General features: G+C 40.3%; 1 protein-coding gene across 2 annotated transcripts; it reads right to left on the bottom strand.

Annotated features, from left to right (window-relative positions):
• Window positions 1-1,796: 1,796 nt before the first annotated feature.
• LOC118795283 (T-cell acute lymphocytic leukemia protein 1 homolog) lies at window positions 1,797-11,319 on the bottom strand. Of its 2 annotated transcripts, none has more exons than XM_036553660.1 (4): window positions 11,234-11,319; window positions 8,362-8,996; window positions 7,313-7,404; window positions 1,797-3,905 (listed from the first exon to the last, which is right to left on the bottom strand). In XM_036553660.1, the coding sequence occupies exons 2-4, from the start codon at window positions 8,862-8,864 to the stop codon at window positions 3,469-3,471; spliced, it is 1,032 nt and encodes a 343-aa protein (XP_036409553.1). In that variant the 5' UTR covers window positions 8,865-8,996; window positions 11,234-11,319; the 3' UTR covers window positions 1,797-3,468. The 2 variants fall into 2 exon arrangements, with proteins under 2 accessions (XP_036409553.1, XP_036409554.1); XM_036553661.1 differs by having other exon boundaries at window positions 8,362-8,920; window positions 11,234-11,305.
• Between the last annotated feature and the right edge of the window lie 944 nt (window positions 11,320-12,263).

Raw genomic sequence — 12,263 nt, 5'->3', positions numbered from 1 at the left:
CTCAGCATGGTGGAGAAGGTGTGGTGCAGAGATAAGCCTGGTGGAGCACAGGGGACAGTTTGGCAGCTCTACTCACAAACACACCCAGGAATTCATTAATAAAGTACTTTTTCTCTGTCCCCTTGTTGTTTTGTTTTTAATTGCCTCTCTCTTTATAACATATGGAAATTAATATACACTAGCCATATCTGCTGGCTGTATGTTTCATCAAAGTGGGGAGAAAAGACAGTAAAAAGCAGAGCACAACATTTTCTATGTATGAAAGATAAGTATGACTGACAGCAGCACGTGTCAGCGTGTGGGAGGGAAACTCCACTGTCATTTTAAATCCAGCTTTTAAGGAAATGAAAATCTCCTATCTGTAGGAGGCCCATTTGCTTTTTTAATATACCACTTACAAATATATATTGACACACAAACGCTTTAGTAAACTTTCACACACACACACACACACACACATGCATATGCATTCACCTGTGTACACAAGTTCTCATCAGCCTCTGATCTGATCCTATAAAGCAGTTCTTGATTGCTCCAGTAGGTGGCAATGAAGACAACAGTTTTAATGTGAAGGACGATTCATCGTCACCATCGTCAGCTGGTATTTCTTATTTCAGTTTGACCTGCATAGCTAATTATACGTTTATACAAATGGACATTAAGTGAAGCAATTAAACAAAAGCACCTCACTTTGGTGTGGTGTCCCTCCTCACACTACATCACTATATCACTATATCATGTATTCAGTTTTTAGACGAAAATCTATTTCCTTAACCATTATGCCACTCTATTATATGCGTATTGATGCTATATATTATACTCATTTAAATGTCTTTTGTGGATTTTTTTTAAACCAGACATAAAATGCTGTAACACACAGCAGCTGTGTGCATCTGGGCACCACCACACAATGACAGGAAATCCTGAAGGTCACAAGGTCACCATGACCCTCACAGGAAGTTGTCACAATACAGAAGAAGCGAGGATTCCAGTAAGGGTCATTCTGGGGTACCCAAGGGGGGTACTGGGGGGTGGGGGGGTGGATTTGTCACAGAGTCAGAAGAGAAGAAAATCCTCTTTTTTGTCCTAAGATAACCTCATGATTCCACTCCTGGGCTCTGCTTCTTCTGTGGCATGGAGAGGGTTCATTTGTAATGTGTTTGATTTTCTTATTTGTTTACACCCCTGTGGTCATTCTAGATTTGGTCCCTCCCATTCACATTGGACTCACGTGAAAAAAGAGGCTGCATTATTCTAGTTCACTTAATAAGAGATACTTCCCTCAAACTCTGAGGTGATATTGTCATTGCACCATGAGGCACTAAACCTAATGGAAAACCAAAAGTATCAACTTAAGTACAGTCAATGTTTGATTCTTTCTGGTACTCAGCAGTAAACTAGCTGTTCCAAGCTTTGTGGTGATCTGGCTGAAGCACACTCTGTGGAACTCAGTGATGATCTCACCACCCCCTACTCTCTCCCACCCTTCCCCTGCCTCCTACGGTGGAATCCCCACTGACACCAGGAAGTAGCATCATCTCCACCCAGAGTACCATTCTATCAATGTCTTACTCTACCACAATCTTTCAAAATACAGCTACACACACAAATGCATGCATGAAACCCATGCAAAATCACACATACATACACACTCCTTCTCACCCATATGCATACAGTGGAACTGCCTTGTGATTAATAATGACCATGGCTTATCAGCCCAGGGACATGGGTACATAATAAAAGACATTCCTCATGTTTTCTTTTTTATTTCATGTCGTTTATAAAATTCTGCGTGATATAACATTGCATATATTTATAGATAATATTTATCATCATACAACAAACGTGTCTACTAAACAGTACAGAAAACATCTCGCTCTGTTTTTTTTTTTCTTTTGTTGTTGGTGTTGTTATTTTGTACAATACAGGAGATTATTAAAGGTACCAATACTGGTTACTCAAAGGTCTGCTACAAAAAGAGCAGATAAGAAACAAATAGAGTCAGATACGGTGAAGAAACACTGGAAGTGGAAGTACAGGGGCTGTTGGCTATAAAAGCCTGGGGGGGTTGTATGGGGTAGGGGGCAGGGGGTAGGAGATGAAAGGAGCTGGTAAACTCAATGTACCATATACTATACCACAAGAAAAAAAAAGAAATACAAACCCAAAGACTTATACCTCTGACTTTTTTTGTACACTTTTCAAGACCACTTTGTACCTCTTACATTACAAACAACTTTCATTTCATTTTTTTTAACTTTCTATCAATATCAACACCATTATATCTTCCAAATAAACATTTTAGTATATGTGTGTGTGTGTATACATGTATGTACGTCCCCATTCAGGGTATGATGAACTGTCATTTTCAGGGGGAGGGGAATGGGAGTATAGATTAAATGACTGGATAAGGAACTGAAAGAATGAACTGAATGAAATTATAGAATATTGAACACTAGTGTGGTTACTCTGTTCTGTAATTCAATTTCTAATCACCAATTCTTTCACAGGCCTCAGATTTGTGTTGCAGTGCTTTTAAATTGTTCTGTTTCTCTGATGCAGGCTTAATAACCACAGATTTGTATTTTTTAAAAGGATATTATAACAATATAAATGGTGTTTCTATATGACAGAATTTCTGAGGTCCAGACCTAATGCTGAAATGAAATGAAAATATAAATTATGGTTATTTGATTTACAAACATGATGCAATGCTGCCTCTGATGCTTCTTGTACTCTTCGATATCCTGTGATTCTCCCAATATGGATATTTACACCTGAAAGGACAGAGGTGTGCCGGCCTTGGCGAATGAACCTCATATCGTGTGTTATGCTTGTCTATCATCTATGGCAGCTGCAGTTTATTATCGCAGCTGTTCCTCCATCCGCCCAGTGTACCTACATGACGAAATTGGAAGAAGGTACCAAGATTTTCTTCTTTGCAAAATGGAATTTAATTGTGGTTCCCGTTTCTGAGTGAGATTGTCCTCTGTGCTCCAATTCGCTGCGCTATCCTGTAAAAGTTCCAACGGGCATCTGATCCCATTGCGACTCATTCCGGCAGCTGGAGAAAAAAAAGACCCAAATCACTCCCGCAATCCCGGCCTTCTCAGTGCCAAAAAGGTTACGCTTAACACCACAGCCACAATCGCTAACCTTGCACAAATCCAGCCTTTTCATTGTATTGGATGTACCACAGTTCATAGAAGAAAGCTTTTGAGAGGTCCCTGTCGAGGGGATGAAGGAGGATAAAGTTTAAAAAAATGTGAGGGAGACAGATGCCAAAAAAAAAATATATGATACATCCAACAAAGTCTCTGCAAAATTTCAGACTCTCTAGGCATTGTGATGCTCTACTGCTGGATTCGGTGTCATGACATCTCCTCTCTCAGCACCTTATAACCAAAGCAAATCCCCTTTCTGTTCTCTCTTTTTTTTTCTCCCTCTCTCCTCTGTGGCCAAATTTCATCATCGGCGGTTGACTCCCTCTAGTGGCGGGCCGGGGTGGTGCAGGCCACTGGTGGCCGGCCGCGACTCCATGGAAGAGTCCTGGTCCTCCGTGTAGCTCTCTGGGCTGCCATCCCCGTCCAGCAGGCTCCCGCAGCTGGAGTTGGGTGACAGCATCTCCTGCAGCAGCTCCTCCCTGACCAGGCCGGCCTCGCACCCGTCCCGCGCCCTCGAACCCGGGTCCCGGCCCACCACGTCGTCCTGGTCGTTCAGCAGCTTGGCCAGGAAGTTGATGTACTTCATGGCCAGGCGTAGGATCTCGTTCTTGCTGAGCTTCTTGTCGGGCGGGTGGGTGGGGATCAGCTTCCGCAGCTCGGCAAAGGCCCCGTTCACGTTCTGCTGCCGCCAGCGCTCGCGGCTGTTCGTGAAGATCCTGCGGACGATTTTCGGCTGGCCAGCTGCATGCGGGGGAGGAGCCGAGAGGAAAAGAGAGAGAGAAGAGAAGAGCAGAGAGAGGAGTGGAAAGAGAAGGAGAGAACAGGAGGGGAAAGGAGCAGGTGAACATATTCATCGTTTTCTTTCCTTCGTGAGATTCAGTTTGTTTCTGATGTCTCAACATATCAAAGCAGTCCAATCCAGCCACCCGACCAGAAACACCATTTCACCATCTGAATCTGTTAGATGTTTAGACCTCAGTAGGCTTCTTAGACACAGTGAGTGACAGAGAGTGGTGCTTCCACTTCACCAACTACCTCATCTGCAGCTCACCTTAAACCATCAATACTGCAGCACAGTACTAATATTCAGCATCATCAATCTCCACATTATCACTCATACAAATCATAGCTCTCAGGTCCACTATTCACTGATGACACTTTCTGATGAAACACAGCAACTGGGAAAGCTGTTTAACTTTAATCGTATTATTATCAGTAGTACAGTAGATGTCTAAGTAGTAGTGTTGGTGGTGACAGTGGTACATATTAACCTTGATTAATGAAACCAATAAGAAAAAAGCTCCTTTGTAAAAATAAAAAAAAGAAAATTACAGTTACATCTTTATGTCACAAGCAACCAGCGAAGAGGTTTGTGTGTCTCCATTTTTAATAAATGTCTTACTTCTTCCTTTATCATCTCTCGTGAATGGCACAGATTAAGAAACTATGGCACCAAGATGTGAATCTAATGTGACTGTGAGTGGCCGCAGAGGGAGAGGAATGAGACATCGCTCATTTTCTCTCCATACTAAAACGCAGGTCATGATAAGGGTAGAACGGAGAGAAATTAATTCGTTCAGGTTTGCATACCCGCACTGAAAACCATTTTAAATCGCGCGGAAAAGGTGAGGACTTCCGTGTTGCCAGCACGGCATCGATCACATTACTTGCATTACTTGCTGTTTACTTTAAGTATAGTGTAGTCATGATTGGATTCTGTGACCTAGTGACTAACGTATGGTTGTATACTTGGCTTCCCTTGTCTTCTCAGATTGCACCAGTTAACTTGTGGTAGGGCTTGAATAGCGTTATGCTCACATTCACTGCTCTGTGAGCTCTGTTGTGCCGGCTCTGACACTGTTGCTCATTTAATATGAATGGACACTTCTGTTCTTTTGTTCTGGAAGTCTCTCTGGATAAGAGGGTCTGCTAAATTAATGTAATATAATGTAATGTAACGTAATGTAATGTAATGACAGTTGGAACGAAGGCAGTTGCGAATTCGGTGCTCTCAGTGAATATGAACATTCACGCATCTCAATTAACATATGTTCATCATATGTTTAGCAAATAAGAAAATGTGTATTTCATTTAACTTATTTATTTTGCTTAATGATATTTTTGTAAGTACCCCCACTTTCTTAAGTCCTAGAATGCATCCCTATCTTGCTTTTTAAGCCATGTTAATTATGTCCCTGGTATCAACACCTCTGTTGAAGTGACCTTACACAATGTATCTACTTCATTACCCAAGGTATGCCTGTAACACACTGCAAATGCTCTTATCCAGCCTGACAAATTAACATTGTACATCTATTTTTGAAATAGTTCAGCGAAGCAACCCAGCAAGGACTATATCAGCAGGGTTCCACTGGGGATTTGGACAGGTGTAATTCCTTACACAACACACTGCACTGCCCTCTAGCAGAGATCACCACAGCTGATCCCTGAAACAAGCACTAATAAATTTGATTGAGTGGCTCGTGTTGTGCCATGGCAGGATACAGATGTCAATTCTATTGTGCTGTTCCAGCACAATCACTTGGGATGCCATTATTACGTATCATAAAAATATTATTTATATTGTTTTTTGTTTGTTTGTTTGTTTTTTTTTCCACATTGGCAGGTATTTAACAGGAAGCAGAGAAATACACCTGCCTCTGTTTGATTGGAGCATGTGGCCAACATCTTACCAAGGCGAAGAATGCCAAAAATTCTGTACAGTGCTGAAATCGTCAGCTTCCCGGCAAACGGTCGTCCAACATGCAAATCATTTGCGTTTAGCTGATGCACACCGGGTAATGCACGGAACACGAGCTTCATTTGAAAACTACAGAGGCTGAAAAGGAAGCAGCAAGAAAAGAGGAATGCAAATTGCAGATTGGGAGCGTGCAGCCTCGTGGGCGCAGATTCAGGGGCAGACTCCGCTCCTAAGCTCCCTGCTCCCTGCAATGCATGCAGGTACTGTAAGCATCTGCGTTTTTATATGCCGCCATCCACTGCCTCTCTCAGACACACTGCAGCCATTAGAATGCACCAGCCTCCACCCCCCTCCCCTCCTCCCTTTCCCCCCATCAAAGTTAAATCACGGTTTATTGGCCTCACAATTCACAATTTGGCCAAAACAGCATTAGAAATGTGATATATATATATATGATACATTGATGACAACAATCAAGACAATAATCAAAGTATTAATATGAAAGTTACTGCAATAATAATAATAATAACTACAATAATTATTGTCATTATCATCATCATTGTGTTTCTCTCTCTGTCCCCCTCTATTTGTGATATTTCTCCCTTGGTATCATTCTCTGTCAAATGATGCCAGAATGTTGTGCAAAAATGAGTTTCTTCTGGAAAGAAACACTTGATTAATGGAGGATAGGAAATACCCTGGAGCAGAAGGGTATTTGCCATTTCATGTGTGAAAAGGGGCACCTGTTTTGTTGCATGGGAGGTTAGAGCGGGAGTATATTTATCATTTTATATCAGTCAAAAACATCTGAATTAATTGGCTCAGCTCTGAATAAGTGATGATTACTAAGAGTACTATTCACACGCAACCTATAAATTTACTTTAAAAATTAATTTGCTGTTGCAGTTTTTCTCTGCTTGGAATTGTTTAGGAATGTTGGATTCTTTTAATGTTAGATGTGAGAGCAATGTTATAAAGTTGAAAACTGAATATGCGACATGGTGAAATGTGTTTGAATGAACGTAACATTACTAAGCTATCAAAAGAAAATGAAGGTTACATAGTGGATTTTGAAATATAAAAATAGCTTTCTAGCCCTATTGAAATATGATGTTACTATGTCCTATGTAATGATAATTACAATAATATCTTTTGATTTCATTGTAAAATGCTTTATTTAATTTCCAATGCATTTATGGGTGCATGTGAGGGAGAAAGACAGAGAAAAAGATATCCCTGCCTTTTATTTGATCGTTTTAATATTTTTACATATTTATTTTCCGATTGCTATGTTCGGTTCGAGCCCACATACCTCATAATTGAAATAAATGTCGTTCAAGAAGACTAAATAAAAAGGATGATGGAAGCTGCTAATGGGTAGTGAGCTAAATGATGACACATCAGAAGTGCGTCTTACCATACTTATAAAGATCTAAAATGCGCCTACCCTCGTTGATTTCAACCTCATAAGGCGCCGGCCGGCGCTTCACCCTGTTAGAAGGATACATGCCGTACTGGTCCGAGTCGCTACCGAAGCCACTGTGGAGGAAAAAGGGAGCGTTAGTTACACACACAGGCACATGCACACACATGACACCCCATTTTATCTATTCAAATTGTGTATTTTATCGGAAAATTGGTACCAGTAAAATGTACACCGTCTGGCCGGTGCAGTAGACTGCCACAATTTTAGATTTGTACAGGAATATCTTTTGCTAAGAGTGTGACTGAGTCAGAAGAAGGACTGTTCTTTCAACTATTTTCCTGTTGTTGTTTTTTTTTTTTTTTTTTTTTTTTTTTTGGTAATTTAATTTGATTTTAAGTAATACCTAAATGATGCAGATCTGAAATAATAAGCTAAATACGACACAACAATATGATTTGAAGGAGAAGGGGGGAGAAGGAATTTTACTAACTGTAACAGTTTTATTGCCATCTTTTATTACCATTATTGTAGTAGCCCATTTTTGTGGTTGCGCGAAATGTTACCCTACATTCTATAGATTACGTACGCAAATTAAGAAAACGTGTGAAAAGCTTTGTGGTTTGTTTTTGGTGAACACAATGCAGCTTCTAATTTAACTTACACTTTATTATGTAAAAAAGCTGTTATAAAAGGTATCAATTATATTCTCAGACAGTGGTAGCTACAGTTTTTCAACACATAGGGTCAACAAACACACGAGACTGTACAGCCTACGATGCGAAGTCTCATATTCAGTGAAAATTAAAGACAATGCGAATTGTTAAATAGAAACAGCCTATTAACCTTCAAAAGTTGATGCCGGCTATTGTATATAGCGAACCAATAATAAAGCTCCAGAAAACCAAAGCCTATAAACATAGATTTTCATAGCTATGCCTATAACGTCCAAAACACGCTCACTGAAATTAGCAACACTGTCGAAAATTATGAGGACGCAGGTAAAATTGAGAGGGAGAATAAGGAAATCTCAGATGTCAGTCTCAGTCTTGCTCTATTCGATGTCGATTTACCTGTTAATAGCGACCAGCGGTTGAGCCATGTTACTGTACAGCATCGCTCGGGCTGGGAGAGGGAAAGCGGGCGGACTCAGCTGCACCATTCGAGGTTCGTTCAAGGCGTCCCGGTGAGGCAGCGGCAGAGGGTGCGGGGGTCTGCACAGCTCGGTAGTCTGCACCTTGTGACTGTCTCCCTTCTGCTCCCGGGCTTTTATATCGGCAGTCCCTCCTCTCCTGCTCAGCTCGATCACCGGCACTTCCTTTTTCAGCTCGATGGCGTCGTAAGCCGTTTCCTTGGCAACGCCATTAGGGACGACATTCCCGTTGCAATGGTCGTCCGCGACGGTCTCCGTTCTCCTCTGCGCGTCCGCAGAGTCCGCCGACTTCGTGCCCTCCTGCTGCTCGCTCACGTCAGCACGGGTGACAGGTGCCGCGAAAGGGGGGTCCTGCCGGAGCGAACCGCGCTCTTCCTCACCGGGACTGCTCCGGTTCAGCTCCGGTTTCAGTTTTTCCATCATTTTCTTGGGAAGCACGTTAACATAAAATAGTCTATTAAGGAGCTTCTGTATAAAGACTAGATGAAAAACCCACAGAGACGAATCAGACCGCTGTCCCTTGTTCCACTGATAGGCTATATTTAAATGTGTCACCTGGAATAAGAGCGCATGCTTCAGATACGCACGACATTATAAATAAATAGGTGCAACATTGAAGAAAGGAGTGTGTAAGCCTAATTATTTCAGACAAATATGAGACAAAATACCACTTCTCAAAAAAGTGTGTTCAACACATCTGAGACAGTCTGGGCCTATGGGCAACGTGACCCAATGAACATAGATATACAATAATAGATAGCAGATGAGGTATAGCCTATAGTATATGATATATAATTATAGAGTAGATATACAATATATGACATGAAGGTCTTTGCAACTATATATCTTTGCAACACACAGGCTTTCTTACCCCAAACCCGGTCTGATTCAACGGATCTATGATCTATGGTATCCCTTCCCCTTCGCTCGAAAACGCTCAATTTGTTATTAATTCTCTGGTGCGCCAACGGCCTACATTTGATTAATCTGAGCCCTTAACATAATTGTTTATATTAAAGTTAGCATACCAATAGTATCTTAACAAATGTCTGTCAAAGGTGCGTGCAAATAACAGGTACAGCCCTTTATGTTATCACTGGCGTGAATGCGCATTAAGAATGAAATTTGAGATCTTACAGCTAAAAGCCATGTTTTTAAACAACCGTTTCACAATGTCTTTCGACGTAAGTGACCTTAATGGTATGCTTTAAATCCGATGTATATTTTACATTGTCCATGGGAAGAGCGAATTTCATTTAATTTTTATTTATTTTACTTGAACTTGACCTGTCTGTCATTCTCGAAGCCTAACCACAAAACGACGGAAAGGAGCAAGCCCATAATTTTCTGGCTTATCAGCTGGAAACATAGTTGCAACTGGACAACAGACAGCAAACCGTTAAACAGACCTCGCGCTATCTAAGTTTTTGTATAGGCTTGTTACGGGTGATCTTTTTGTAAAGCTGCCCTGACTTTTAAGACGCATTTGTCAAATGCAAACCTGGTCGGGCAATTGAGAATAAAGTAAAATATCACACACTCGTGCAATACCCTGTATATGGTGTGTGTGTGTGTGTGTCTGCGTCTGTGTTTAATGATGAAAACATATCCGACAAAGTAAGCTGGCGGAAAATAATCATTTTATGAAATCCTCTATATTTGATCACCTGCCCATTTCAGGTCATGTTATATCAAATAATATGAAACATCTGAAAACACAGGAGGTGTGTATGTATACAAAACGACCAAGAATGTTTCCCCTCCAGAAAAATTGTATGGATGCGATATTGCTTTTATATATTTGATTTATCCGTCACAATTTCACATTTTAAACGGTAAATTTTTCTCAGTTTCACAGTTTAACATCTTCTCAGTAAGCATAACATTAAACTAGTAGCCTATTACAGAGGTATGATGATTTTTGTTGGTGGTATTATTTGTTTTACTTTGATAAATGAAAAATTATAACATTAAATTAAACAGTTTTTTTTACAATCATATACAATGCAGCCTGCAATAATAGGCTAATTATTACGTCTTTGTCACGTGTGATTTTGCCGCTCCATCAACGCAGAAATGGATATTTAATGCCTTTCCGGCAGATTATATTCGTAGCACGCGAATCGGTAACAACTGAAACTGTAGGAAATTACTTTAAACATTTTTAAACGCTTAACATCCCACGAACATTTTTACAAGTAGTGTATTCGTCTGAGAATTTTGTGAAGATTAGTTAGCTTACTCATACAAGAGCGATCTGAAATAATTCGATGACAATGACAGTCTATTACAGCGGATTTCTTTACACGTCCAAACAGAAAAACACAGGATTTTTATAAATTTCAAACATTTTATAGAGTGGAAATCGTATGTTCATTACAAGAGTTTTATGTGCGTTCGGGATGAATATGTGCAATTAATGTGTCAAACAAAAATCAATAGGCTGTGTTAATAATCTGCCACACATAATACATTAACATTTTTATTTGATAATTTCGGCAAAATCTTGAAATTTGAACGTCGAATCGTTAAAATAAATCGTTTCGATACAAACTACAACTACATCAACCACCTAACGGTAATTGTTTTGAATTCTTCTTTTACTTAAAAATCGAAGGGAAATAGGCCTCGTTCAAACGAGCAATCCATAAAACATTCAAAATGCCCACAATAAGGAAAAGTGGCAGAGTAATTGGTATAAATACCGACGCGTTCACATTTCGAAACCCAATGCAACCTTAATTAAACCTTAGATTACAATGCAATGTCTGGTATATATATTTTTTGCTTACCGCTCTACCGTGTTGTTGATATTAGTCTGTGCGTGGAGCCATTTTGTAAGGGGTCATCCATGTCTGAGGTTTTAGATTCACTGGAGTGCTGTGAGAAGCTGGAAGTGAGGTCTATATAATTCCACATCACGTCCCGCGCTCCGCTCCGTGTGAGGAGCGGAACAGGCGAGCAATGTGGCCAGGAGAGATAAGCGCGCGGCAGTGGCCACTTCTTATTCGATAAGCCCCTAAACCCATTATTTATGAAATGATTCATTATTATTTGGGCTTTTTTTTCAACATGGAGGGCAAATGCGCAATATAAAATATAGGTTTATTGAACGGGGACATGCATAGGAGCAATTTTGAACACTCTGCCTTGTCCTTTAAATAAAATAAAAAAGCTGTGTGCATAGGATCTTGTTTAAAACACTTTCAGCCACAATCATATACGCATGCGTTAAACGCTCATTTTTATGGTAAATTATGGGCCATCGGATGTAATTATTTCTATTCTTACTTGTTTTCACACTGTTTTAAAGGGGATAAAATAGTGTTATTTCAACAGACGGTGTGATTAATTGCTACGAGGAAATGGATTTGCAAACAACCTTTCTGAATGCATAAAATAACAGAATATATCTTGACATAAGGTATTTCCTACTAGAAAGCGATCGAAGAACAAAGCCGTGGCAGTAATATTTAGTGCAGTAACTTGTGGTGCAATATAATTTAACGAAGAATTGCGTGTTAGAAAATCGGCTTGCTTTTGGGCGCAGTTTGAATCGCATCTTACATCTTAAATTAATGTTAATTCACGTTCCATACAGACTGGTCTGTAACATTGTTTTGTCGTTTGGTGTGGCTGTATTGGGCGTATGATACTAGCATGCTTGTGCACGTTGTATATGATACGTCCGTGCAAGACGAGAACCTGCGCACTGTGCTGACTCAGGACAGCGTCTCATTTCAATGGAATGAATGTCTTACAATTGGGGGCACGACAGCGACTGCGTTGTCCGTATCAGTCAACAGAACAATATTCTCCAAA

Source organism: Megalops cyprinoides, chromosome 20 (genome assembly GCF_013368585.1).
Source record: "Megalops cyprinoides isolate fMegCyp1 chromosome 20, fMegCyp1.pri, whole genome shotgun sequence".
Taxonomy (NCBI): Eukaryota; Metazoa; Chordata; class Actinopteri; order Elopiformes; family Megalopidae; genus Megalops; species Megalops cyprinoides.
This window is presented reverse-complemented; position numbering and strand designations above follow the sequence as displayed.

Coding starts and splice junctions, on each gene's coding strand:
- LOC118795283 (XM_036553660.1), bottom strand. CDS start 8,864: ATGATGGAAAAACTGAAACCGGAGCTGAACCGGAGCAGTCCCGGTGAG. Junction 7,405..8,361: donor CCGCTGGTCGCTATTAACAG/GTAAATCGACAT, acceptor TTTCCTCCACAG/TGGCTTCGGTAGCGACTCGG. Junction 3,906..7,312: donor TGAGGTTGAAATCAACGAGG/GTAGGCGCATTT, acceptor CCCCGCATGCAG/CTGGCCAGCCGAAAATCGTC.